Source organism: Rhineura floridana, chromosome 3, assembly GCF_030035675.1.
Source record: "Rhineura floridana isolate rRhiFlo1 chromosome 3, rRhiFlo1.hap2, whole genome shotgun sequence".
NCBI lineage: Eukaryota > Metazoa > Chordata > Lepidosauria > Squamata > Rhineuridae > Rhineura > Rhineura floridana.
Window position 1 is genome coordinate 15,133,708 of NC_084482.1, and position 24,753 is coordinate 15,158,460.

The window sequence follows — 24,753 nt, forward strand, 5'->3', positions numbered from 1 at the left end:
CTCCCATCTTGCCATCACGCACACGGACTCTTTCACTCTCTTCTCACACAGGCTTCCATTCATCCTTGCTCTGCTGCTGACTCTTTCACTCTTTCCTGTGTATCGGTTCATCTGCTCCTGCCCTTCTCTTTCTTGGTGACTGGGGCCCACGCCCAATACTTCTCTCGCCCCTCCTTTATCCTCTGTTGGGCTGCATCCTCAGCAGGCTTCCCTGCAGCATCACTTCCGGTCCAACTGGCTCACCTTCCGGTTCAACCACCAGCACCTTGGTGCACTGGAGAGGATGCCTTCCTGAACTCTTGTCACAATAATTTAAAACATGGGAGACTGCTCATTTAAAAAAAAAACTATATCCATGGGTCTACATATCAGTGGGCAGCAGTGCTGAGAGCTGGAAGGGGGCACTCTGTGGGTGCTTGTAGCAGCTGTCATAACCAAACAGCCGCTATAGTTACTTGGAGGCTTCTGACCATATAGAGTCTCATTCAGGGGCTCCCATGTGAACCCTTCCCTGAGCACGTGAAGCACCTCCGAGCTAGTGCTAGCCTGTTCCCTCCAGGCAAAGAGGAGCTGGGCTCTTGGGGCATTTTATGGCTGCAGTGGAATCAGCTCTCACGTGGAGTCTGTTTTCAAGTGGTCTCCATGTGATAAAAACAACATGTGTCTTTCAGATCTGCTCAGGCTAAGAAAGCGCTGTATTTGACCCTCTTGACATGAGAAGGACGGGTGTGTGTGTTATTTATGGACTACGTTTTTTAGTTGCTCAGTAACTGGGAAGAAGGGGGGGGCATCCTGGCCACCTGCCTAACCCGCCTATGAATGGGTGATTATAGTAGGGCTGGTGACCCAGCTGGGGCCACATGGCTGGGAGGAGAGGCTGAGTCATCCAGACAGGAACCCCACACAGTCAGATGCTAACTGCTCTCCTCCCTCTCCCCCCCCCCCAGCTGCATTGAGAGACTCCGCCTGGCTGTCTCTTGAATTATTTTCTCTTTCCCCGCCCAGAACAGCCGCATGGCCAGGCCAACTGCATTTTCTCGTTGCCTTCTCTGCATTTTAATTTGTACAAGCTTGGAATGCCTGTCGCCCTGGCTGTAAGGCCCTGATTCCCCTTGCTGTCTTGTCCTGTGACCTTCCCGACAGAACTGATAGAGCCTGGTACATCTTTGCCATCTCCGTGGCCATCTCTTTCTGAGAAACATGGCCTTCCTGGCTGCCTCTCGCTTTCCTTGCCTTTGCAACATGGTCTTCGAGTGAAGTAGCGTTCCCTAGATCTCCTTTCTCATACGCCATTGGGATTGGGAAGGGGCCGTAGCTAAGGGGTAGAGCATCTGCTTTGCATGCAGAAGGTCCTAGCTTCAGTCAGCAGTGGCATCTCCAGGTAGGGCTGGGAGAGACTCCTGCATGTAACCCTGGAGAGCCACTGCCAGTCAGTGTAGACAATACTGAGCTAGATGGACTATTGGTCTGACACAGGCAGCTTCCTATGTTCCTGTAAGTGAAGTTGTGTATGAGTGGCCACCCTATACTGAGTGCCAGCCTACATTTCTAACACATACCGACTTTCCTTTTTTTAAAAATCACATCATAGTGGTTTACACAGTGGTTTACATAGAGGCTAGACTTCTAGCAGAGTCGCCCAAGGCGGAACGGTCAAAGCTGAGATACCAGATTAAGATGCATCCAAACTCAGAGGAAGGCAATGGTAAACCACCTCTGAATAATACCTCTTACCATGAAAACCCAAGGAACAGAGTATCCAAAATCCAACACAAGATAGTGCTGGAAGATGAGACCCTCAGGTCAGAAGGCACTCAGCAAGCTACTGGGGAAGGACAATAGACAAGGAGGTGTGAAAACTGGAGGGAGAATTATCAATAATTTTAAGATATGCAGACTGTACCATACTTCTAGCAGAAACCAGTAATGATTTGAAACGCATGCTGATGAAAGTTAAAGAGGAAAGCACAAAAGCAGGACTACAGCTGAACGGCAAAAAGACTAAAGTAATGACAACAGAAGATTTATGTAACTTTACAGTTGACAATGAGGACATTGAACTTGTCAAGGATTATCAATACCTCAGCAGAGTCATTAAGCAAAGTGGAGACAATAGTCAAGAAATCAGAAGAAGGCTAGGACTGGGGAGGGCAGCTATGAGAGAACTAGAAAAGGTCCTCAAATGTATCACTGAACAGTAAAGTCAGGATCATTCAGACCATGGTATTCCTGATCTCTACGTATGGATGTGAAAGTTGGACAGTGAAAAAAGCGGATAAGAGAAAAATCAACTCCTTTGTAATGTGGTGTTGGAGGAGAGCTTTGTGGATACCATGGACTGTGAAAAAGACAAATAATTGGGTGTTAGAACAAATGAAACCAGAACTATCATTAGAAGCTAAAATGAGGAAACTAAGGTATACTTTGCACACATCATGAAAAGACATGATTCACTAGAAAAGAAAGTAATGCTGGGGAAAACAGAAGGGAGTAGAAAAAGATGAAGACCAAACAAGAGATGGATTGATTCCATAAAGGAAGCCACAGACCTGAAATTACAAGATCGGTACAGGGTGGTTTATAACAGATGCTATTGCAGGTTGCCGATTCATAGGGTCAAGTCGTAATTGACCTGAAGGCACATAACAACAAAGTGATTTACAGTAATTAACTCATGCTCAAGCAGTCCTTTGAGGTAGGCTGTACATCAGGGATAACCAAAGTGGTGCCCTCCAGGTGGTGGTGTTGCACTACAACTCCCATCATCTCATAGGCCATGCTAATTGGGGCTGATGGGAGTTTGAGCACACCAAAATATGGAGGGCACCATGTTGGCTAACCCCTCTTGTAAATAACAATCCTAGTCCACTGTTGTGGAGGTGTGGCTGAGCAAGGATTTGAACCCCGGGCCTTCCCATTTCAGCTTGACTCTCTGCCCACTCAACCACACTGTCTTTCACAGGTTTCTTACAGTGGCTCATTGCTCCCTCCTTTCTCCCATGTCAACAGCATCAACCTGAGCTTCTGCCTGAATGCATCTGGGAAGCACGTGCCTGACTCTATTGGTGAGTAACTGGGGGGCGGTGGCATGAATTGGGGGGCTGGTCTCTGTTCAGGACCTGCCAACTTGCAGCTGGTGGGCTCAAATCCACCACTCCCTGCCCATCTCTTGAAAGAGTAATATGAAGACTGTGCCTTGTGCTGCAGTCCTAACCCCACTTACCTGGGAGCAAGCCCAGTTTAATTAAATAGGACTTACTTCTGAGTAGACATGGTTAGGATTGCACTGTTAGAGGATGAACCAATTCTCTCCTATAACTGGGTACTTGCTATTTGATTGGTCTCTTGGGACCCTTTTTTTAAATAAAAAAGCACTGGACAGATTCTTTTTCTTCCTGCTATCTTGCAAACTTGATTGGCATCAAGAGGGAGGCTTTTGCCACAATCCTAAACACACTTAGCTTGGGTTAAGCCCTGTCGTTCCAAGCTAACATGCCTAGGAAAGCAACTGTGCAATAGGGGGTGCCCTCCCTCCTAAGAGAGGCCTTGTTCAAGCCCCACAGCCGTCCCCCCTCCCGCCACAGCCGTGGAAATGCAGACCATGACCCAAATGAAGAGGACAACGCCCTTTATGCCACATCCCAAAAGAGCGTAGCAAAATCTTTTATCAGAAAATAATCACAAACTCCGATGGATTTTTGAGCCCTTGAAGGAATTCTAAAACTGTCACCAGGAGAGCTGGTTTTCATTCCTTTTCCCAATCATCTGAATAATATTTGATCAGGATGATAATATGACTAATAAGGGTCTTTGTACTTTAATTTTATGGGGAACAGCCGATTGTTAAATTTTTAAACATTGGCATTTTAATAGCATGCATAAGTGTTGTTTTGGACGCTTTCCTTTTCAAGAGGAGGATGTTATGTTTATTGTTGCAATGTCACCTCGGGCACAGATATATATATTTATGTATTTTAATAAGGCGGGATGAAACTCAAATTTAGTATCTCAGCGGCTCAGAGAGTGCAAGGGAGAGCTGCATTTCTGATTGATTTTTTAAATCTCAATTTCTGGCTCCCAATAAACATTTAGTATCTACATAGTTTTAAGTTTTCTCTGGGAAATGGATGGGCCTTTCTCCCTCCTCGTGTCAGAATTGATCTTTGTCAGCTTCCTTTCAGGCATAATCCCAAAACGGGCTGGGTAAGATGCTGTTTTCCAAGGCCTGTAGGCCCCTCCAGATGTGGGTTCATGATTATTTGTGCTCATGATGGTATTGGGAGTTATACACGATCCCACTTTCAATACTGTTTGTCCCTACAAAAATTTCAGGGAGGACATACGGTTTCGTTTCCAGTCAGTGCATGTCCTGTAACTTCCTTCCTTTACACCACAAATGTTCCAATTTATTGTTTGTTCACTTTTGTTGTGCTTATGTGCAAGAGTGCCCGTCTAGATGGCAATAATGCAGTAACATTGGGGAAGCATCACCTAACAACTAATTAAGCAGAATGATGTCAGAATGGTCCAATATAAATCCACAACAAATCCACTATTTTTGCGTCAGTGACATGGTGCAGAATATACTGGCAAAAAGAACGCCAGTCTGGAGGGGCTCCTGTCTTTTGCTGAGGAACCAAGAGCCCCATATATAGCATTCTGGATGATTAGTACTTCTTCTGAGACCATCTTGGGAGCCCTGTTGGGCTGAATTCTGGAGCATGGCACCATTGCATCTCAACTGGCCTCATCTTCTTACCTGGGCAGGGTTCACTGTGGAGCTGCATCTCGACCACTTCAAGCAGAAAGGGGCAGTGAAAAGGGCGCTCTTTCTGCGTTCCCGCCAGCCTCACCTAGTCCAGACTCTCCAAATCCGCAATGGTGCCAACTCCGAGTGCCGCGAGATGAAAATCTACCTCAGGGTGAGTCTCAATCTGTGCCAACTGGCCCCGTCTTCTTCTCTTGGGCATAGGTGTTCTTCACCAGAATGGGGAACGTCTCGGGAACAGCTGGTGATATCTTTGCTCTTCATCCCAAATGGAGTTACTGTTCTGTGCAAGGATGGGGATCCTGTGGGCCCTCCAGATGTTGTTGGACTCCAACTCCAGTCAGCCATATCCAACATGGCCAATGGTCAGGGATGATGGGAGCTGTAGTCCCATTGACATCTGGAGGACACAGGTTCCTCGTCCCTGGTTGAGTGTTTAAAAAAGTTTCTAGGAAACGAGTTCTTCATCAGTGCTCCATGGAGTTTCCCGTGGTTTCTGAAGAAATAAATGTATTCCACCCTGGGCTCTTTTGGGAGGAAGGGCAGGATATAAATTTAAGAACATAAGAAGAGCCTGCTGGATCAGGCCAGTGGCCCATCTAGTCCAGCATCCTGTTCTCACAGTGGCCTACCAGGTGCCTGGGGGAAGCCCGCAAGCAGGACCCGAGTGCAAGAACACTCTCTCCTCCTGAGGCTTCCGGCAACTGGTTTTCAGAAGCATGCTGCCTCTGACTAGGGTGGCAGAGCACAGCCATCATAGCTAGTAGCCATTGATAGCCCTGTCCTCCATGAATTTGTCTAATCTTCTTTTAAAGCCATCCAAGCTGGTGGCCATTACTGCGTCTTGTGGGAGCAAATTCCATAGTTTAACTATGCGCCGAGTAAAGAAGTACTACCTTTTGTCTGTCCTGAATCTTCCAACATTCAGCTTCTTTGAATGTCCACGAGTTCTAGTATTATGAGAGAGGGAGAAGAACTTTTCTCTATCCACTTTCTCAATGCCATGCATAATTTTATACACTTCTATCGTGTCTCCTCTGACCCGCCTTTTCTCTAAACTAAAAAGCCCCAAATGCTGCAACCTTTCCTCGTAAGGGAGTCGCTCCATCCCCTTGATCATTCTGGTTGCCCTCTTCTGAACCTTTTCCAACTCTATAATATCCTTTTTGAGATGAGGCGACCAGAACTGTACACAGTATTCCAAATGCGGCCGCACCATAGATTTATACAACGGCATTATGATATCGGCTGTTTTATTTTCAATACCTTTCCTAATTATCGCTAGCATGGAATTTGCCTTTTTCACAGCTGCCGCACACTGGGTCGACATTTTCATCGTGCTGTCCACTACAACCCCGAGGTCTCTCTCCTGGTCGGTCACCGCCAGTTCAGACCCCATGAGCGTATATGTGAAATTCAGATTTTTTGCTCCAATATGCATAATTTTACACTTGTTTATATTGAATTGCATTTGGCATTTAATTTAATAAAGGAATAAATAGTGAGGGATATTGGATTCGTTCCAGATGAAGTATTGCTGCAGAGTTGCATGCTTGGAGTGCTTAACTGCTGATGGAATTACTCAGGTGCTTAAACGTTTCCACTGGCTGCCCATAAGCCAAGTTCAAGGTTCTCATATCAATTTACAAGGCCCTTAACAACTTGGGTCCAGGGTTTTATGATGCTTGTTGTACCCCTGTTGTATACAGCTTGGAAACGACATTATCAAGCAGTATATCAATTATTTAAGCACGTAAACAAACATAAATAAATAAATCAATAAAAATAATGAAGACCCCTGCCTGCTGAACTCTAAGCCTATATAACTGTAGTTCAGCTAAGATGAATGTTTATTTAAAATACACTAAAAAGGATTGGGTGTAGTGGTTAGAAGTGCTAGACCAGGAGTGGAGAGATCTGAGTTCAAATCTCCACTCATCCACAAAAGCTCACTGGGTGACCTTGGGTCAGTTATTCCCGCTCAGTCTAGCCTACCTCACAGGGTTGTTAGGATAAAATTGGGGGAAGCTGGTGTAGAGCCATACACAACAATCTGCACTTCTTTGAGGAAGGGTAGGATAAAAACATAATGCATTTTAATGATCTTTGACGTAGTGTCATCTATGTGTGTGGCAATTTAAAGAGAAGCATCTAGAAAAAAAGGCCCCTTCACATGTAAAATTTTAAAAACTGCTTATAGACCGAAACATAGCCATCTCCTGGGACATGTCTGGCATTATCAGTCAGGAGTGGGGTACCTCAGGCCACCCCTCTTCCTCAGCCTTGCGCCCTCCTTGAGAGTTTTTGCCTGGCTGGAATAAGCCCTTGAACTCTGATCATGCCTCTTGCTCGCCTGGAGGGAGAAGGGTGTGATGCGTGTGGGTAGCTTACTGTACCAAGGCCAAATTTTATATGGCTTGTCGCCCCCAGAATGTTGCCCAAAAAGGAATGCATTCTTTGGTCTAAAAAAGGTTCCACACCACTGATACAAATTATAATATTTCAGCTGGGATGTGGCTCGTTCTGCAGGACTGTTGCATCCCCTGCAGTTTTACTGAGGAACCAGGGGAGCGCTGATGATCCCATTTGGCATGCCGTCTCTGTGCCATTGCCTTAATGCACTTGTCACCCTATCCATACTCTCTCTCTTTCTCTAGAACGAGACTGAATTCCGTGACAAGCTCTCCCCCATCCACCTGTCTCTCAACTTCTCACTGGATCCAGAGGCCCCACCGGATGCACATGGCCTGCAGCCCATCCTCAACTACCTCACACACAACTACATTGAGCAAAAGGTACTGACTGTCAGGATGGAAGATTGCCCAGTAGTAGGGCTGGGCCTGCCTCCCAAGTGCTGGTGCCTGGCATTCCGTGAACACACGTTTGGGTTCTGTGGATTCAGAAAGCGCATCTCTCCTTCCTGAGCAGGGTAGAGTGCACGGCAGCTACACTCAACCTAGCAGGAAAATCCCCAATAATATGTAGGGTCTACAAGAGAGTGAAGCCCAAGGTCCCTGCTCTCTTCACCCTTACTTTTCCTACAGTATGTCACCATTCAGTTCAGGAAGAACTGCTGAATTGGGAAGGACCTTAACTCAATGGTAGAGCATGTGCCTTGCAGGCAGAAGGTCCCAGGTTCAATCCCTGGCAACCTCAGGTAGGGCTGGGAGAGAACCTTGCCGAGCTGCTGCCAGTCAGTGTAGACAGTACTGAGCTAGGTGGACCAATGGTCTGACTCACTATAAGGCAGCTTCCTTTTTTCGTATGCTGTTCATCGTCACAGTTAATAGTCAGTTTCAAAACAAGACAGCAATGAAGTAGGGGTTCGATCACAACCCCCGGTTTTGACCCAACGACAAGCCAAGATTCCAGGGCACAGTAAGAAGATGCTGCCAACTTCTTTCTCCTGCCTGCATGGGAGTGTGCAATGCCAAGGCTCACTGCAGCTCATTCACGTGGAGCCAAACCATGGTTTAGCGTTGCACCTGAATGCAGGCCAGCATTTTGGGGAGAAGTCAACATATGTTCACTTGTTCCTTCCGATGTAGGCAAAGAGAGAGAGAGAGGTGCTTTTGTCTCATGCTTGGCCTTCTTTGCCCACCAGGCTCAGATCCAGCTTGACTGTGGCGAAGACAATGTCTGTGTCCCTGACCTCCAGCTTGACGTTTTTGGGTAAGGCTCTCCCCTGCCTTGATCTTTTGTGTCACAAGCATGGATGAAGCCAGATGATTTGCATGCCGCTTGTGTTCTGTCGATTTATCCACCACCCAGAAAAACTAGACAGACCCCCCCCTCCTTCCCCTATCGCTTGCATCCTTGCACACATGTTGAACACCAAACCTTGCTTTTGGGGATTTAGGGAGTATAGCTGTCAAATTCCTCTCCAGCAGTCCTGATCTCCCTCCCCTTCTTCCAGGAGTCTACTGCCTTGCTGATCAACTGTTCCCTCTTACCATCTGCATCCAGCGCATGCTTGCATGTACACCCACACACACCCATGTGCACCTTTGGTATTGGAGGGTCTATGGAGCCGTGATCTCCCTTGCACTTGGCAGGGCTCTCCTTTGGCAGTTTGGTTCCCTCTGCTGGCGTAAAATGGAAGCACAAGTGGATAGGGTAAAGTAGGCCAAAACTGTGCCCTTATTCCCCCATGTCATGGTTCCTGTTTCTCCACTGTTAGCTGATCCTTCCCTGACCTCCCCTGTATCTTTCCCACCTAGTAAAGATTATAAGCCCCCTAGATAGGGATTAGATCACTTCTTATGTTGTGTCCGCAGCATCTTGCACATTGTTGTCCATCTACACAAAAAGTCAGCTGTCTAATAATGTCAAGGAATAAGATGTGCAAAAAAAAAAGTCATATAAAAGAAGTGAGCTATGTATTGTGAGGAGGGCATCATATTCAGCTGGGCAGCATAAAGTGAAAGGTGGTAATAAATTTAATCATCGGCATCAAGCCACCCCTATGTGAATCTGCCTTTAGTCAATGGGGAAGAGCTGTAGGTCAGTAGAAGAGCATCTTCTTTGAATGCGTAAGGTTCAAGATTCAATCCCCAGACTCCCAAGAGAGCCTGGAGAATTGCCACTAACACTGAGCTAGATGGATCAATGGTCTGCCTTTGTATAAGGCTGCTTCCTACATTTCTAGGGAAGATCCTGCTGAGCACATTCAGGACCCTTTCTGTGCTGTTCCTCTTTGTAGCTGCAACAAGGGTCCCATTCCATGGTGTAGAGCAGGAATGGGGAACCTTTTCAGCCTGAGGGCCGCATTCCCTTCTGAACAACCTTCCGAGGGCCACATGCCAGTGGTGGGCAGGACTAGAGGCAAAAGAGGGTGGAGCAGTGAATGTAAATTTTTCCTTTGTTCCATTGGCTACTTTCTACACATACTCCTGCTCCCCTCTCTGTCCTCCGTCCAGACGAAAGAGGCATTATCAGAGTACAAGGGCACATTCCAGCCTGGCAAAACTCTTGGGGTGCAAAGAAGTGACAGTGAGGGGGATCGCCTGGGGAGTGGTCCAAGGGCTAGATCCATGCTATACATTAAAGCACATCCAACGCACATTTAAAGCATATGATTTCCCCCAAAGAATCATGGGAATTGTATTTTTGTTAAGGGTGTTGGTCCCAGGCAATGGTCTGAAGGCACATGAGGCCACCACCTTGCTGAAGCTAAGCAGGGTCAGGTCTGGTCAGTGCCTGGATGGGAGACCGCCTGGGAACCATATGTATGCCGCCTTCAGTTCCATGGTGAAAGAAAGGCAGGGTATAAACGTAACAAACAAATAATAAATTTGTAGCTCCTGCTGTACACCATAGAATGGGACCCTTTCTGTTTGCAAAGAGGAATAGCATGGAAAGGGGCCTGAATGTGCTCAGTAGGATCTTCCTTAGGAATGTAGGATTCTTTGGGGGAAGTCATGAGCTTTAAACCTGCATTGGGTGTGCTTTAAACGTACGGTGTGGATCTGCCCAAAGAGGCCCGGATCTGAGATTCCCCTCCCCTGGTGCAGAGACTCAAAAATTCAGTTAAGCAAACTCTAAATGCTCAGTATTGTGTGCATTTGAGATGCACCTGTGATAACCGCAATAAATGTTCTTAGAAGTCTTTGTTTTTATTTTCCACCAGTCTCATAATAAATATAGCACTCATATTAAGGACAAAACAGACACTCCTTTTCTTTCTTTTAATGCAGAAGGATGTGTGTCTGACATGCGTTCTGATCATACAGGCCTATTTTTATTTACAGCCATGTGTTTAAAACCTGTGAGCTGTTTGAAGATGTAGTTGCACCTGAGCCATGACCCTATGACTCACCTTTGGAATTCTCTGGTGCTCTTTGTACCACATTTTAGTCCCAAATGGAGTGGGGAGGAGAAATTAAATACAATTCCTGCCACTGTAGAGTGATTTCTAAGCTCAAACTGATCTGAGCCCCATGTGTGGAAACACCCAGAATCACATAGTTTGAAATGGAGGGAGGAAGGTGCTTCCTACCTTCTGTTCCCTAAATCATAGAATCATAGGATAGTAGAGTTGGAAGGGGCCTATAAGGCCATCGAGTCCAACCCCGTGCTCAATGCAGGAATCCAAATCAAAGCATTCCCGACAGATGGCTGTCCAGCTGCCTCTTGAATGCCTCCAGTGTCGGAGAGCCCACTACCTCTCTAGGTAATTGGTTCCATTGTTGTATGGCTCTAACAGTTAGGACGTTTTTCCTGATGTCTAGTAGGCAGATCTGAATCGTAGCTTTGGTGTGTGGACTCATTCTCATGCTCTTCTGGGTCTGACCCTTTGCAGGGACCACAACGTTGTCTACCTGGGAGACAAGAATGCCCTGAATCTTTCCTTCCATGCACAGAACCGCGGTGAAGGGGGTGCCTATGAAGCTGAGCTCCATGTCACTGTCCCACCTGAAGCAGACTATACAGGGGTTCTGCGGAACCATGGGGTAGGTGTCTCCATCCTCCCCCAAGCAAACAGTCTTGCACCCTTCTGGCTGGGACGATAGAGGGTGAGCTTAATAAAGAGACTGTCCTTCCTGAAAGCTTGGTACTGAGACACACCTCCTCTCTCCCACAAGCATGATTCTGAAATCGGATACATGATGTGAAAGCAGCAGCAAGTTCCTAGCTTTCATTGGTTATGGAAATCTATTTGAAATGAGTTTTTTTTTTTTTTTTGCGAAAAGGCTCTAGTCCTCATGTGGCAGGCATCTTCAGTGGGTATATCTATGTTACATCTATGTTACAAATTAATATTTGGTTTTATGGCTATAACTATCACTGCTGTCCCCTGAAGGATCCAGAGACTGAGGATATGGGCTGCAATGTTTAATCGGTTGGGTTAATCTATTTAGGTTTTTTTAAAATACCTCTGATTTAATCAAATGGCAGAATTAATTAGAAAAAATTAATCCAACGATTTCCAAAATTACAGGTGTAAAGCACCGTCTTGGAAGAGGTCTCCCTCCTTCTCTCACACACAGAAGGGAGTGACAGTTCTATTTGTTGTCGCATGTGTCCATCATCTAAGTAAATAGTTCTTCCTATTCATGTGCCAGGGTTGGGAAACTTGGAACCATTTGGATGTGACTGGGCTATAAACTCCCCATCATCCCTGACCCAGTGGCCAGGGCTGGGCTCATGGGACAACATCTGGAAGGGCCCACAGGTTCCCCCATCCCGGTTTTGTGCAGATGTCATGGATTCAGATGCATATGATGAGTCAGCTAAGACTCCTTTAATCAGGCAGCCATTCTACTCAGTGATGGTTCTGAGCATTTCTCAGTTAGAGAGTCCCTAGCGCATCCCTCTTCCTCCTGTCACAGAACTAGAGCCTCTCCTCTGGGTCCCTGAGATGGAGAAGGAGCGGCTGCTAAGCCAGTTAGAAGTCCATAGCATAGCTATGCCCTCCTGGTGCTTTCCTGCTCCTTTATTTCCCCATATGCAGCCTGCCAGGAAGCTTGTGGACGGGGCTGGAAAGATTACTCCACCCACTATCCCAGCCTTGGCCAACCTGATGCCCTCCAGGTGTTTTAGAGCAGGTGTGGGGAACCTTTGGCCCTTCTGATGTTGCTCAGCGACAGCTCCCATAATCCCTGGCCACTGGTCATGTTTGCTAGGACTGATGGGAATTGTAGTTCAGCAACATCAGGAGGGCCAAAGATTCCCCACCGCCGTTTTAGAGTACAACTCCCATCAACCCCCAACCGCCTGGTGCCTTCTTTATGTTTTGGAGTATAACTCCCATCAGCACTGTTGTGCTGGCTGGAGCTGATGGGAGTTGTACTCTGAAACATCTGGAGGGCACCAGGCTGATGAAGGCTGCAGTAGCCCATCCTCTCCCGTCCCACTTGCAGAGCAAGAGGCAGCTCCACCATTCCCTTCTGATGGCTGTTCCTCTTTTGTCTTCTAGAACCTTTCCAGCCTGAGCTGCAACTATGACACGGTGAACGACACCAACATAGTCATCTGTGACCTCGGCAACCCGATGAAGGCAGGAACCAGTGTGAGTGTCCACGCTGCACGGCGAGGGGGCTTCTATGGGTCAGGCAGTAAGGGACTTGTACAGCCACTTCCGTGGCATCTTGGGGTGCATTAGGAGAGCCCAGTATAGCACGACGTGAGCATGCTGCTATGGTGAAGGGAAATGGTGTGTCATGGTTGCCCATTGGAGAGGGCAGGAGGAAGACAGGCTAGTTGTGACCAAAGCCTCTTGAATCTAGTTGTAATGAGAGACGCAATGACAAAGTGTGGGATCAGCCCTGTGTATCCTTTTGGATGCACCAAGTGGGGAGAGTGGTGACTCCCGAAAAAAAAATTGGGGGAGAGCATATAGGGGGCAACGTGTATGGCACGGGAGGGGGCAGCAAGGGAAAAGTGTCTTTTCTTTCCAGTAACCAGAGGGGTCTAGCAATGGGAGGGGGGCTACTTGTCGGGGAGGGGATTCACTCCTCTGACCCTTCTCTGGTGTCACCTTTGTGTGGGGATCAGCCATTTAGGTTAGGTGCTAGCTAATCTCACCCAGAATAGCAAGGTTGGCCCTGCCATTAGGCAGAGGGAGGCAGATGCCTCAGGCAGCAGATGCTGAGGGCAGCAGCAAGGCTGCCTTCAGGTGCCGTAGAGGACACTGATCACCAGTGTCAAGGTAAGATGCAGCTGCTAATCCAGTTGGCTTCTGTACATTGATTTTTTCTTTGGGGGGGGTCTGTTTTGTCTCTTGCCTCAAGTAACAAAAAGTTTAGGGCCGGCCCTGCAGAATAATGTCATCTTCCTATTTTGTTAGCTTTGGATTTGGAAAGTCATGCCTAATTTTTGCCCGGCATCTGAATACATATGCTGTTTTGGGCATATATAAGAATTAAGAATGGTCTAGCTTCAGGTGAGCTCACCTTTTCTGTCCCTGCATGAGCCACTGATTTTGATGTGCCTCCTTAATGGAAGTAAATGTGTCCATAGCCATGGCTCATGCAGAGATGCAACAGACAGCCTCCTCTCAGGGGAGGGATCTCCATTGTGTCTCTGTATCAGGAATGATACAGTTGCACCCCATACAGAGATGTGGCAGAGGTTGTCTAGGAGGAAACAAGGCCACACTAGTAAATCATGCAGAGACATGGCGGGTAGCTTCCTCTATAGGTGGGTATGATGGGTTCCATAACTTATTTCTTGCATCATGCTAGCAAGCACCAGTACAGTAACCTCAAGGGTTACAAATGGCTTTTTCTGCAAGATGACAGGATGACAGGAGCTTCCTCTTACCAAGATTTATGTGCAGTTAGTTATTGTTTGGGAACAGCCAGGAGGGAAGGGGGCTCACGCCACCTCTCTAGAGAGGCCCACTGTGCTCCTCAGGAACCTCAGGTCTAAGGTGAAACCTGCTTCAGTTGCATTCTTGCATCCATGACATGCCGCCATCGACAGAGGAGAGGTGGGTAGCGGGAAGAGGGGACAGATACTAACAACCCTCTTTTGCATATCTCTTCTAGCTCTGGGGTGGCCTGCGCTTTACTGTGCCTCGCCTCGTTGATGCTAAGAAATCCATCCAATTTGACTTTCAGATCCACAGGTAAAAATGCACAGCAGAATTCCCCCAATGCAACCTGCTCCCTTTAGTTGCCTCTTTTATCTACCCCAGGCCGACAGCCCGGCCAGCAATGCACTGTGCATTACAAGGGAAGACTTGGAAGTAAACGGACAAGGTGTCTTTCAGGGATGTTTGCCTACCATTACTGATCAAGCAGGGATCAGCATCCTGTGGCCTATCCACATGTTGCTGGACTACAATTCCATCATCCCTGACCGTTGACCATGCTGGCTGGGGATGATGGGAGTCGAACAACATTTGAAAGGCCACAGGTCCTTCATCCCTGTGACAGAGGAGCCACAGGACCCCACAGAACAGTTTTAAGGCAATAGGGGGTCAATGCAACACAGAATGGGTTTTGGGGGGAGCCTGGGGTGATGATTTCCAAGACTTCTGGGAAGGCATCCTGGCGTGCATCACACTCTGAACACCTGGCACCATAGAGAAGCCCTGGGTGGCCCATATTCTGAATAGAGAATTGTGAGTAGGATTATGCATCAACATGTCCTAGATCAGGTGTGGGGAACTTCAGGCCCGGGAGCCAAATGTGGCCCTCTGAGCCTCTGTATGTGGCCCTTGGAACTCTCTCCAGGTCACCCCCACTCCTTACTACCCCAGCTTCACACTCTCCTTGAGTGTTTTTGTCTGGCTGGAAGGTGTCCTGAACTCTGATGATGCCTCTTCCTTCCCTGGATGGAGGATAGAGAGGGTTGTATGAGTGTGTGTAGAAGCTAGCCTATTATACAAAGGTTACATTTGTATTCATTGCTCTGCCCACTGTTGACTCTGGCCCCGCCCAGCACTGGCATGTGGCCAAAAGATTGTCCAGCAAAGAATGTGTCCCTCCGGCTAAAAAAAGGTTCCCCTCCCCTGTCCTAGGTAGTTCTTGTGTATGCTTTTCTTCAGGGGACTAGCCTTACATATAGTCACGCATAACTGTGTCTGTTTCTCCACAGTAAGAACGCAAACAATTCCCACAGTGAGGTGGCACCCTTCCTAATGCGTGTCGAGGCTGCTGTTCGTCTCTCAACCCACGGGTGAGTGCGATGCCGGAATCAAAGGGTCTGGTACGGTGCTTAATTTTTTGAATAAGAAAGGTTTAGCTTCCCAAACCAGCCTGTGAACTCTGTCTGAGAAACTCTGCTCTTTAATCACCAGCGATTAAGGACAAATTATAGTTATTCTCCGGTGAAACCCTGGCACTGTGATGCTCAGATCCATTTACATCCTGGCTCAAGCGACACCTTGGTCTTGGTTTTCATTTTGGAAGAGAAATCCAGTTGCCGTCCATGAGGGGGAAATGTTGTCTCTGTATGATGCACGTTTTCTACATCAGTCTTTACTGCAGGCTTGATAGTTGTATGTTGAAGCACTCCCAAAGCATGCTGGTATTATCTGTGAGTGAAATTGGCCTGTTACTGATCTGCACCTTAAATATTCCAAATTGCTTTTGACCCAGTTCATCCGGGCAAATTCACACACATGTAGATTCCATCTCTTAATGACTTGCTGTTGAATGCGTGAACTCGTTCCACTCAAAGGCAGTGGCAGTTTTGCCTGTACTGTTTGATCTATGATGTCATGTTCACACCTACAAATCACATCTTGGTACTGCAGTCCCCACAGTGAGGACCATGCACATGTGAACCAGCCCCAAGAAGCAGGTCTTCAACATCTGTGTCAAGAGAGAGAATACTGGAAACAGCTCTAAGACAAAACTCCAGACATTAAGTTTAGCTGGTTTCACTCACTCTGTTTTTCCATGGGAGCTTAGTAAATCAAATGGAAACACAATGATCCAGGCCATATTTTAGGACTATGGTTAGGGAACTGTGGATCGTTGGTAGAGCCCAGGCTTTGTATGCAAAAGGCTCAGTCCCTGGCATCTCCAGGTAGGGCCGGCAAAGACTGTAACCCTGCAGATCTGCAGCCATTCAGTGTTGGCAGTACTGAGTCAGATGGGCCCAAGGGTTTGAGTGATATAAAGGATTTTCCTATATTCTTAACCTGTGGCCCTCCAGATGTTGTTGGGACTCCAGCTCTCATCAGCCCCAGGCAACGTGGTTAACTATGTGGGATGGTTGTAGTCCAGCAATGTTTGGAGGGCCACAGGTTTCCAATCACTGGGCTAAGATTACACCTATCTTGTAATGGCTTAATCACATGAAAAGAAAAGAGTGTAAGCATTGGATCTTATTCCAGCCAAAACCCACATGAGGGATACTGTGAAAATGGGGTCAGGGAGGACCTCCAGCTTCCCTCTAGCAACCTGGCATGGTTCATCCTCGATGAGTCCTGCTTGCAACTTTGAAAAATCCTGGTCATGAATAATTCATTTTATTATTTATTTAGCTCTTACATTTGTATCCTACCTTTCCTCCAAGGAGTTCAAGGCAGTCTACACGGTTCTCCCCCTCCCCGTTTTATTTTCATAACAGCCTTGTTAGGTAAGTTAGGCTGAGAGAAGGTGACTGTCCCAGGGTCACCCAGTGAGCTCTATGGGCTGAGTGGTGATTTGAACCCTGTCTTTCAGCTCCTAGCCCACACTCTCTAACCACCACGCCACACTAACTCTCATTAGCAGTTCCTCCAAGGAGAAGTGCCAGGTCTCAGCTTACCTGGAAGTCTTGCCTTGTAATCCTGGAGGCGTGATGGCAGGCTGTGGTTGTTATAGCTGAGGAAACACACTGCACATGCTCAGGGGCCGCCCCAGTTATTACTTTCTGTTATTTTTAAGGCCAAACTCAATGGCAGCAGTCCACATTAATTAGATTAGAACACTGACTAGGTGTAGGATCACAATAAATCAGCAGCTCCCTCTTGGGGGCTTAGACATACTGTTTCACGAACACAGTGTGATCCTCTTACCATTCAATAATCAATAAAGATTTGTAAGACCCTTACACTTCTTACCTGAAGTTTGTTTTTGTATTTATGGATTTTACAAGATTTATCTACATCAAAACTTCTAAGCAGTTTACACTAAAATATAATATATACATTAACATTACCAATAAAGTCAGATGTTAAAAACAAGCTAGCTTAAAAACTTTCAAAATAAAATCATCCGTTTTAAAATATACATTGCCAAAAAACACACACGACATATTGCAACACATGTCAGATTTACATTTCTAGGTAAGCTTGCTTAAACAACAAAAAAAGTTTTCCGTAGGTGCTGAAAACGGTGCAGCAAAAGCACCTACCTCATATCAGTGGGCAGGGAGTTCCTCAGTGTAGGTGCTACCACAACTGAAGGATCAGTTCCTTGCACATTGTGGATCTTGAGATGCTTTGAGGCAAAATCACATTTTGCACCAATGACAAGCGAGCACTGTTGTTTCCATCCATGGCAAACAATTACCAATTTGTGTTCAGTTATAATGAATGTGGGTTTGGAAAGGAGATATTAACAGCATCATTGGTAGGAGTGGAGGAGATGTCTTGAGGCTTTCTACTCGGAGAGCTGCCCCTTGGTTCAGGGAACATGCCATGATGCCCATGTTGGAAAAAACATAAGAATGTGTTGTCTTATGATCTATGATTTTAGGGTCTTTCATGGAAGTCTGCCTTAAACCAACAATTGGTCTATCTAGATGAGGCTGATGGGAGTTGTAGTCCAAAACATCTGAAGGGCACCAGATTGGGGAAGGCTGTTCTAGGATGACTGGTAGTGGCTCTCCTATCTGAAAAGCTGGAGTTTTTCCAAGCCCTTATCTGGAGATGCCAGCAACTGACCCTGCAAAGCATGTGCTCTTTTGCTGAGCCCTTCCCCAGCTGACAGCCACAGGGTTCCCTCCTCACTGCAATCCAATGAGGCATTCGGACAGTAGGGTTAGGGTTCCACTGCAGGGAGGGGAGACAATGCAGTGTTCCATTTGCCGAGTCAGCTTTCAGGTTACATAGAAGACTTTTCAAGAGACAACTGTCAACCTGGAGAACAGTGTCGAGCAAATACACTTGATTAGTTAGCATGTTCTTGAGCAAGAAAGGTACACATGCACTCCTGATTACACACATTCTTTCCAAACAATTATCACTAACCCCATTAGTAGCAACCTCCAAGTCCAGTAGTTTTCCAAGAAACAACTCAGTATCACACCCAGCACCACTTCCAGACAGGATAGTTGCTTTTTGCAAGAATAGCTAGAGTAATCACTCTTCGATAGGTAGTAAGATCTTATCTAATTAACATAACCTCCAGCTTAAGTAAATTTTGACAGTGTCATGCCATGAACTTTGCATGCTTGTCAGGAACTTCCAACTTCATGCAAGACGCTTCTGGTTTTAAGTCAGCCTGAAGTCCAGGATGTCACAGATTTTTAATTTCAAATATAATGGGTTGTATTAAACTAACGTAAATTAAAATTAATAGGCCTAAGTTTGACATGCTCATTAATTTCAGTGACTCTACTCTGAATAAAAGTTAGCTGAATACAACACAGTATGATTAAATAGTATAGGGATAGACTAATTTCAGATATTAGGTATATGGAAATCTAGTTCCAAACACCTAAGAAGCTGCCTTAAAATGCAATGAGTTGGTGTGAGTATGCAAGCTTTTGAGCTTCACTGAACTCTTCATCAAGCAGGATGAAAAGTTTTTTATAATGTTTTGCGTTTTATGACAGAATAAAGGCAAGATGTACTTAATAAAGTGACATAAAAGACTGAAACATTGCATTTTGCTGATGATTAGCTATTTTTACAGCTGAAAACATATTGGACACTGATGTAATGCCTTTGAAGAACTATGTGAAGGCCCAATAGAAGAATGTATTTTCTATCCTTTAGTACTAATGTGGCAATCGCTGACTATTCTTTCCTCTTTGCTATTATCATTGTCTTATTGATTTAGGTGTTCTTAGCTGCCTTGGGCATTTGATGGAAAAGCAGGAGTAAAAATGTTTTAATAAATAAATAATACTGATGCTAAATGGCGAGCCTTATTGTTTGATTTTACTGAAGAGCAGTGGGTTAGGAAAAGGATCTTTGTTTTGGAATGATCAAAGAGAGAACAACAAAAAATCCCAATAAACACCACTCTTATACCAGAGAGCTTCATGCCACTCATGCGGGCTTTGATCTTGAAGTTTGCAAGAGGACATTTATTGCAATTATCCTAATTTTTGAACTGCCTAAATTATTTGAAAGCCATTTGCTCTGGCCTCTTTAAAATCTTTTTTTCTGCTTGTCTCCATGACTTCTCTGCCTCTCTCCTCAGAGCATCCATGCCGGACACCGTGTCCCTTCCAGGCTCTGGCTGGGTCCCAGGTCGATTGGTACAGCGAGAGCAAGAAGTGGGCCCTGGTGTATGCCATGTCTATGAGGTGGGTCTTGCCAGCTGGACAGAAGAGGCTGGCACAGTGGTGGTAGTTCATGCACAGGAAGGGTGACACTTGCTTTTGGAAGCACCATTTCACAGCCATAATGGTTGAAACTAGCTTACCAAGAAAGAAAGACAGAAGATATTCTGGATCCTGTGCCCAGTACTACATTCTGAGTTTTTTCTCTGTTCCTGAAGAATTCTCATGTTGTTATAAATGCCTTTCAAGGTGGATTAAACATCTTTCGTGGAGGCAGGTCAGTTGGCAGCATTGATAGCTAAATAGAACCTCCAGGTTTAGAGGCAGTGTATCTTTGAATATCAGTTTTTATGATCATATTTATATCCCACCTTTCCTCCAAGCAGTTCAAGGTAGCATACATGGCTTTCTCCCTTCCCATTTTATCCTGACAAGAACCCTGTGGGGTAGGTTAGGCTAAGAGATAGCGACTCACCCAGTGAGTTTCATGGCTGAGAGGAGATTTGAACCAAGGTCCCAGCCCAGTGCACTGTACCCTACACCACACCAGCTCATGCCAGTTGCTGAAGGGCAAACTGCAGGGGGGAGCTGTTTTCTTCATACCCTGCATGCGATACCTCCTGGAAGCAGCTGGCTAACCACGGCTGAAAGCATTGTCAGTTTGTCTGTCCTCCTTTCTCTGTAACCACTGTGCCCACCCACCATTTTTAGGTCATTGTGCTTTTTCCCAACCTCACCCCCTGCTCATCACTTTCACCGTTTGGGGATGGCTGCCACTTCTTTAAGGAGAGATCCTGTAGCTCAGTGACAGAGCCTCTACTCTGCATGCAGAAGGTGCCAGGATCAGCTCTTGGTACTTCCAGTTAGAAGGCTCTCAGACAGCAGGTGATGGGGGGAAAGCCGCTCAGTGCTTGAGACCCCCGAGAGCCACAGCAGACTAAATGGCCTGCTAATCTGTCCTGGCGGCATCAGGCAGCTTCTGACGTCCCTGTGATCCCTCCCTCCCTCTCCAATTTGTCCTGCAGTTTGTGAACGAGGGGCCAAGCGCCATCAGCGAGGGGATCTTGGACATCAGCTGTCCGCTCCGGATGCAGGGGCGAGCTGTGATGTACGTCACACGCTACATGGTGCCGGCAAATTGTACCTCCAGCCACGTCATCAACCCATCAAGGCTGCAGGTAACGGTTGTTAAGTAGGTGGGAACAGAAGGGCCTTCCGGGGAGGACTGGCCTGGGCTCCTGCTGGGAGGAAGGGCAGGATATAAATCAAATAATAAATAAATAAAAATGTGTGTTTGGGGACAGGAGCTGTGAAATTCAAAATAGTGCAACCATTCACAATCGCTTAGTAGCCCAGAATAAAACTGCAGAGGGAAGAGGGCAGTAACTTTTGGGAGGAGGGAGAGAATGACACATGCTCGCAGTGCAGGGTGCCAGCTTTTGAGTCTGCACAACTCGTCGTTCCATGGTTTGCCACTCCCAATATCTTTCCCTTTCTCTTTGCCCCATATATCTTTGCCTTTTGTTGCAAAACTTTTGTGTGGGGGGGGGGGGGAGCTGCATGAATTGTTATCTTCATTTGGCAGATACACTCATGTGGGGCAGGGCCGCATTAAGCTGAGGAGGGCCCCTAGGCTGATTGGTGTTTGGGGGGCCCTTCTCCTCTTAGGCAGATCCGCGGAAACAGCCGCAGGAGGGATCGCAGGACAGGAGCTTCTGAGCCGCCCGCCATCCCATCCCATCCCCCCCGCTTCACCTACCTTTCTGCTTTTTTTGCGGCTGCGCGCACTGCGCATGCAGGTTTGCCATCAATCAAGATGGCGGCCGAGGTTTCCCTAAGGGGCTGAAGCCTCTGCCGCCATCTTGGTTGATGGCAGCAATGCGCGCGTGTAGCACGCATGCGTGCCATCAACTAAGATGGCGGCAGAGGCTTCAGCCCCTTAAGGAAACGTTGGCTGCCATCTTGATTGATGGCAAACCGTAAAAAAACAGTGGAGAAAAAGGTAAGTGAAACGGGGGGATGGCGGGCAGTTCGGAAGCTCTTACACGGGCCCCCAAGAGCTCTGGGCCCCTAGGCTTCAGCCTACTAAGCCTAATGGATAATCTGGCCCTGATGTGGGGTAATAGACAGAAGAAAAGGGTTATGTAGAAATGTTGCTACAAAGCAAGGCCCAGCAAGAGAGGTGTGTCCCATCACTATAACAGAGGCCCAGTCTCAAGGGCAACAGCCCTGATTAAGGTTTGAATAAACCTTAATCAGAAGACCTTAGATACCTTATACAAAACCAGCCCCTCCCCCCAAAAATGAGTTACACACAACTAAGGTAAGTATGTGGTTTGTGTAGGCAGTTAGGCTAGCACATCAGGCTTGTGGCTATTGAGAACTTATTTACAAAGGTGCTGAAGGAATCTCTCTCTCTGGATGCTTAGCTGGAGCAGATCCCAACACCTCTTCCTTGGCCAGAACAGCACTATGTGCAGAGACAAGATGGAGGTTGGAGCAGCCTGGTAAGCTTGTAGTTCCCCCACCCCACTGGCAATCCTTTGTTCGGCTGAAAAAGTCTCCCAGAGTGGCCTACAACAGTCAACAATAAGATAGTCCTTGCCTTCCGACTTTCAGTCCAGAAGACTAAAACAAAAGGGGAAGGAGGAAGAAAAAAGCAAACTGGGACAATAGTTCTTAGTTACAGAGTTCTTATAACAAAGGTTTGATGGAGAGAAGGAGCAAAAGTCGCTGATCTCTCAGCTGAGGTGATGGAGCGGTCCTGCGTCCCTTCTCTTCCTCCCTCTCTTGCATCCTAGAGGCACTGTGTACCGTTCTTCAGCTTGTTCCCAAATCAAGTTGTCCTTGTCCTTCCCAGCCATAGCTTAGAGCAAGGGTTCCCAAAGTGTGGCCCATTCACTTAATTCAAGTGGTCTGTGGAAGTGACAGGGTGGAGGCGGCTCTGCCTTCCTCAGAGGAATAAAGCCGCGGCTGACAGCGAGGTAGGGGAAAGATCCCGAGTGGGAAAAAAAGGCTGACAAGGCACTTGAAAGGAGTGGAGAGTCAATGCATGGGAATGAAGGGAACAGCGAGAAGGAAAGAAGCTATTCGTACACAACGGCAGGAAAATCATCAAGTGGCCCTCCAAGACCCTCAGCAATTTTCAAGTGGTCCCTGGGGGGTAGGGGTGAGAACCACTGGCTTAGAGAGAGATTTTAGTCACTAGAAATAGGTTCAGACATTTGCTGTATCCACTCTCTGCCTTTGGAGGAGACATCGTCACTGGTAGTGTAATTGGGTTGTGGGGCGTTTTCAGCCCCAGACCTCTCTTCTAATCACGGTTTCTTCTTACACTGCAGAAATGTAACGACGAGGAGTGTTTTCAGCTACGCTGCCACATGGGGGCACTACAGCGTCAGGAAAGTGTCAGCTTGCGCCTCTACTTCCGTGTCTGGTCCAAGAGCTTCCAGCAGGTAAGCACAGTGCCTGCCTGGAGTCTGCCAGCCCTCACTTTGCATTTTGGAGATTTAATTTCAGGTTTAGGAATCAACTTGAGAGAGGGAGAGGGAGACTGCTAAGTGCTAGCTTGGCTTTCATAGCACCTGATGGTAAGGTGTTGAAGCCGCCCCCCCTGCTCTTACACCTCTCCAGAACCCTCTTCTCTCTTTGACTTGGCTCAGTAGATCCACATGAGATTATTTATTTATGATAAAGATTTACATCCCACTTTTCAATCAAATGATTCCCAGAGTGACTTACAGCAGATTGTAACCATCAGTAAGTATAAAGGAATTATCTCTTGGTGCTGGAGCAAAAGAGAGACAGGTGGGGTGGTGGGGATGTGGTGTTCAAAGCCTCTTTCCAGCTCTCTGGTGTTCTGCTGCTATCCCTGTGGGGCCTGCCGCATCTCCAGGTAAAACAGCCTCCCTCAGGGAAGTGTGTTGCTTGGCAACGCCGGATGTGAACTTTCTCTTGTAATAAAGATAGCTGTTTTGTTTTGGTCCCCACATGGCGTCCTTGCAATCTTCTTGAAGAGGAGATCTACCCAGAGCAAGGCCCACATTCACATGAACCCTAACCCCAGGCCTATAGCGTGCCTTCTGTCCTCACTGAGGAAACAGGCAAGGTTTAAAATGAGACAACTCTTTGGAATCTCAGGGGCTGCTCTGTTCTCCAGGCAGTGGCCTTGGAGAGTGAAGGGCATTGGAGGTCCTATTTTGCCATAGACTGACCTCATAAGAAGAGCCCTGCTGCATCAGGCAAAAGGCCCATCTGGTCCAGCATCCTGCTCTAACAGTGAGTAACCAGGGGTCACTCTAGAGGAAGCCCCATAAGCAGGACTTCACAGGATGGCCAGGCTCTGTGATAAGGCTGGAACCATCTACTTGCAGTATGACTTCCACGGTAGTAGAAGACGTGCAGTCAGGCACAGCCAGGGGCATTAGATGCAATATCCAAAGAACGCTGCCACATGAAACCTTTGCAACATGTTTATTGCATGAGTGAAACTACGGGCCAATGTTTTGCCACACCTTGATCCAAATCTGGTAGGGTGTTGGGAAGACTGGATTCAGCTCATAGGCTGCCATTTGGCCTCTGTCCTGTAGGGAAACGTTGTTTGCTTATGCAAATACTTGGAGTACAATGTAATAAATAAAATAGTAACTGCGGTTAACAAAGGGCCTTGCCCTCCCCCCCACACCCCTCCATTTATTTAGAATGGGAGATAGCTTTTACACTTAATTTTGCAGGGCCATCCTTTGGGCAGAGGGTATGTTTGACTCTACGCCAGGTCTCTTTAGGGTTAGCTTGCCACAGACACATCTGCACATCCCAGGATCTGTGTAAAGCCATCCCTCACCGCTTTTTCCCTCCACTTTGCACACTTTCTTGCAGAGAGAGAATACCCCCCACACCATACAGTGTGAAGCGGTTTACCATGTCGAGAAAGTGCCCTACAAAATCCAACCTCTAGAGCAACCCTCCGCTAACCTCAAGGTCAGTATTTATTCATGATTGTTCCTGTTTTTTATCAGTAGTGGTGGTGATGATAGCAATAGCAATTTCTGGACTTTCAGCATACAAATTCTTCCATGGTGACTTGCATG

General features: G+C 46.9%; 1 protein-coding gene across 4 annotated transcripts in view; it reads left to right on the forward strand.

Moving 5' to 3' along the window:
• The window catches only part of ITGA5 (integrin subunit alpha 5), an 86,920-nt gene that overhangs the window by 58,803 nt on the left and 3,364 nt on the right, over positions 1-24,753 (forward strand). For all 4 annotated transcript variants that reach the window (XM_061614585.1, XM_061614588.1, XM_061614587.1 and 1 more), the window contains exons 16-28: positions 3,010-3,065; positions 4,768-4,922; positions 7,426-7,563; positions 8,373-8,440; positions 11,070-11,220; positions 12,687-12,779; positions 14,260-14,339; positions 15,314-15,394; positions 19,582-19,687; positions 20,689-20,841; positions 22,093-22,170; positions 23,005-23,118; positions 24,542-24,643. In XM_061614585.1, coding sequence (XP_061470569.1) covers positions 3,010-3,065; positions 4,768-4,922; positions 7,426-7,563; positions 8,373-8,440; positions 11,070-11,220; positions 12,687-12,779; positions 14,260-14,339; positions 15,314-15,394; positions 19,582-19,687; positions 20,689-20,841; positions 22,093-22,170; positions 23,005-23,118; positions 24,542-24,643 — 1,375 coding nt within the window. The remainder of the gene's footprint in view (positions 1-3,009; positions 3,066-4,767; positions 4,923-7,425; positions 7,564-8,372; positions 8,441-11,069; positions 11,221-12,686; positions 12,780-14,259; positions 14,340-15,313; positions 15,395-19,581; positions 19,688-20,688; positions 20,842-22,092; positions 22,171-23,004; positions 23,119-24,541; positions 24,644-24,753) is intronic.